General features: G+C 45.0%; 1 protein-coding gene across 1 annotated transcript; it reads right to left on the reverse strand.

The window, feature by feature from the left end:
• Positions 1-260: 260 nt before the first annotated feature.
• Positions 261-1,312, reverse strand: LOC114172281 (uncharacterized mitochondrial protein AtMg00860-like). Its single transcript, XM_028056861.1, has 2 exons — positions 796-1,312; positions 261-325 (listed from the first exon to the last, which is right to left on the reverse strand). Exons 1-2 carry the CDS (start codon positions 1,310-1,312, stop codon positions 261-263), a joined length of 582 nt encoding a protein of 193 aa, XP_027912662.1.
• Positions 1,313-3,991: the final 2,679 nt, after the last annotated feature.

Genomic DNA, 3,991 nt, shown 5'->3' on the forward strand with positions numbered 1-3,991 from the left:
AGTGGTTGTAGGGTACCTCCCGGCTTTTGATGTTCAATTTTGGCCTTTTGACATACCAAACACTGAGCAACAAAGTCTGCTACGTCTGCCTTCATACCATTCCACCAAAAGGACTCCTTCAAATCCTTATACATCTTAGTCATACCTGGATGTATGCTAAGACGACTTTGGTGACCCTCCTTCAGTATCTGCCTCCTGAAATGAGGCCCTCTTGGTACACACACTCTACCTTTAAATCGTAGAATGTCATCCTCTCCCATCTAATAATCCTTCCCTTTTTCAGTACCTAACCACCCCACAAACTGTTGTAATTCCAAGTCATGTCCTTGAGCCACACAAATTTCATTCAAAAATTCATTAGTAACTCTTAGCAAGCTACACTGTATCGAGTTTGATCCAAACTGCATCCCCAGGTTCATATCTCGGAGTTCTCAATCAACTCTAACTCCTTTATCATCATACAAGATATATGCATCTTCTTCCGACTCAAAGCATCGGCTACAACATTTGCCTTGCCCGGATGGTAGAGCAATTCGAAGTCATAGTCTTTCAAATACTCCATCCACCTACGCTGCCTCATATTCAGCTCCTTTTGGTCAAACAACTACTTCAAACTTTTGTGGTCGCTGAATACTCGAAGTTGAGAGCCGTATAAATAATGCCTCCAAGACTTAAGAGCAAACACTATGGCGGCTAGCTCCAAGTCATGAGTCGGGTAATTCTTCTCATGCACCTTCAGTTGACGAGAAGCATATGCCACTGCCCTCTTTTCTTGCATCAATACACACCCCAGACCTTGATATGATGCATCACAGTACACCTCAAACACCTTCTCGGTATCTGGAATCACTAGCACTGGAGCGGTAGTCAAACACTTCTTCATTTCCTCAAAGCACTCTTTACACTGCTCGGTCCAAGAGAACGACTGGTCTTTTCTTGTCAGTTGTGTCAATGGGTTCACCTTCTTTGAGATCCCCTCCACAAACCTCTTGTAGTAACCTGCTAGGCCCAAGAAACTTCGCACCTCCGTCACTGTCTTAGGCCTTTCCCAGTTAAGTACCATCTCAATCTTAGCCAGGTCTACTACAATACCCTTAGCTGAGATGACATGTCCAAGAAACTGTACCTCCTCTAGCCAAAACTCACACTTGGACAGCTTCCCATACAACTGGTGGTCTCTGAGTATCTTCAACACTACCTTCAAGTGATCGGCATGTTCCTCTCGTGTCCTCGAGTAAATAAGAATGTCATCAATAAAGACAACAACAAACTTATCCAACCAAGGTCGAAAAATTCTATTCATGTAATCCATGAATACTGCTGGTGCATTCGTCACTCAAAATGGCATCACCACATATTCATAGTGGTCGTATCTTGACCTGAATGTTGTCTTTTGCACATCCTCCAGCCGCACTAGAATTTGGTGGTATCCCGACCTCAATTCAATTTTAGAGAACACCCCTACTCCCTTCAACTGATCTAGCAAGTCGTCGATCCTTGGCAATGGATATTTGTTTTTAATAGTCATCTTATTTAGCTGCCTATAATCCACACATAGTCGCGAGCTCCCATCCTTCTTCTTCACTAACAAGATTGGAGCTCCCCAAGGCGACGCGCTTGGTCGAATGAATTGCTTCTCCAGTAACTCTTCAATTTGCTTCTTGTGTTCTACAAGCTCAGCCGGTGCCATTCTGTATGGAGCCATAGACACTGGACCTGCACCAGGAATGAGGTCAATGGTGAAGTCAATTTCTCGACTCGGCGGCAACCCTGGCACTTCATCTGGAAACACATGTACATATTCATTAGCCACTGGTATAGATTGGATCACCTCCGCCGCACTTTTCTTCTCTGGCTTGGCCACCACCATAAAACACACAGCCCCGTCTTGTAACGCTTTCGCAGCTTCCCGAGATGATATCAATTCCAACCCTTCATGTTCTGGGAATACCAAATTGCGCCGTCCACAATCAATTATGATGTGATTGTTAGACAACCAGTCCATTCCCAATATCACATCCATTCCCTCCAAGGGCAAGCACACCAAGTTCACCTTGTATCTGTGACCTGCCACCACCATTGAACACCCAACACAGACTGAACTGGTAGCTATTCTTGCACCGTCATATCTTCTTGCTGCAGTGCAAGGAACTCAGCTTCCTTGTCTTGTTTAGCCATGCCAGGAAAGTATTTCTCCAGGAAACGCATCTTGAAGTTGGTCCAATCGACCTGTTCCTCTCAGGTCCGCATCTGTTGTTGCATCCCCGCCCACCAGTACTCGGCATCATCATTCAGAAGGTAGGTGGCAAACAGTAATTTCTGCTCATCCGCGCAGTTCATCACTGTGAATATCTTCTCGCACTTGCGAAGCCAGGCCTCCGCTTCATTAGTAGATGCTTGCCAGTGAACTCCGCTGGCTTGTGGCGTAGGAAGTCCTCCATAGTAGGCACCTAATGGTGCAATAGCAGTCCTAGGCTACGCTGCCACCGGTGTTTGCATCGCATCCACCATCCGATGAATGGCCTCCGCAATGTCATCAGCACCACTATTCCTCCTCCTTCTGTTAGCAGCCATAGCCTGGATACGCCACATTACAATTGTTAAAACCACTTCACTTAGTTAAATAAAACCACTAATATCTTACTTACATACAACTAAATCACACACACAATCAAATGGTAAGCTCACTTCCCAAAAGCCCCAAATTTTTTTTTTAAATATTTTCAAAACATTGCTCAGATACCAATTGTAACATCCTAAGGAATATTACGAAAATTTCATAAATAAAATCCAAGATAAAATAAAGAACGCATTTAATAAAACCATTTCCCAAAAAAACACGGGAAATTTAAAACTTTAATATCACTATCATAAACCAGGAGTCAATACTCATAAAACTCGAATAAAACTCAATGGCTCCTGAAATGATTATATAATTACTCACAACTAAAATATATACAAAAATCCCAAGCTAGCCCCCGCTCCGAGTCTATGCATCTCCTGGCCCACCTGTGACATCATCTGCTCCCGGATAACAAGATATCCGATCATCGCCACACACACACACAGATAGGATGAGCTATGCACAATAAAGTATAAACAAATATATGAAATAAACATGTTCCCAACCCAAAACAACATAAGTACAAAACTCATAATTTCCACATCACCCAACCATGACCTCATAGTCCTTCATGAGTCATATGCATGACTAGGTCTTGGGACTTCCCTGTGCTCCCACGAAACTAACTCATTCGTGGTCCAACCATATGAGCCTATCTCGCTCATAGTCCTGCCCTACAGACTCCTCGTCTGTAGTAAAACATCCAAGTCTCATACTTGGACCCTGGCACGCACGCAATCACCATACTATGGACTCCTCGCCCAATAGTAACCGACAGGAACATCACAGTTCCTTTCCCATCGTGCGCCTGACACATGCAATCACCATACTAAGGACTCCTCGCCCAATAGTAGCCGACGGGAACTCAACCAGTTCCTTGCCCATCATGTGTCCAACCACCGAGCACATCCCAGACCCCTATTGGACTTAGTCCTCAAGCCCAAATGCCACACCACATGCATAAAATCCTATACTTAGGATAAAGTAACCAAATACACCCACAAGCAATTACAACATGTCAAAATCACATAAACTCGCTTAAACTAGGGACACTCGCTAAAACAGTAGCATCAACTAGTCATCTCGCTTAGGCGAGATCTTCCCGCCTGGCGAGCCACACATTCGCCCAAAACCTCTCTAACACCTCGCCTAGACGAGTCTTCAACAAAACACACAAGAACTCGCTTGGGCGAGCCACTCTCGCCTAGGCGAGAGTGTCAGTCGCTCAAACTCAAAACATCTCGCCTGGGGGGGATATCGCGCTCAAAACTTCCAAGTTCTGCTCGCGACCTCGCTGAGGCGAGTGCCTCTCGCCTGAGCGAGATACCTTGTCGCTCAACCTTTTCCTGGTCGCCTAGGCGAGAACCA

This window comes from Vigna unguiculata, unplaced genomic scaffold (genome assembly GCF_004118075.2).
Source record: "Vigna unguiculata cultivar IT97K-499-35 unplaced genomic scaffold, ASM411807v1 contig_528, whole genome shotgun sequence".
NCBI lineage: Eukaryota > Viridiplantae > Streptophyta > Magnoliopsida > Fabales > Fabaceae > Vigna > Vigna unguiculata.

Bases quoted from the DNA above. Each gene is read 5' to 3' on its own strand.
- LOC114172281 (XM_028056861.1), bottom strand. From the start codon at position 1,312: ATGGATTACATGAATAGAATTTTTCGACCTTGGTTGGATAAGTTTGTT. The intron at 326-795 runs GTCTGGGGTGTG...GTGTGGCTCAAG, and splicing joins CTGTGATGCATCATATCAAG to GACATGACTTGGAATTACAA.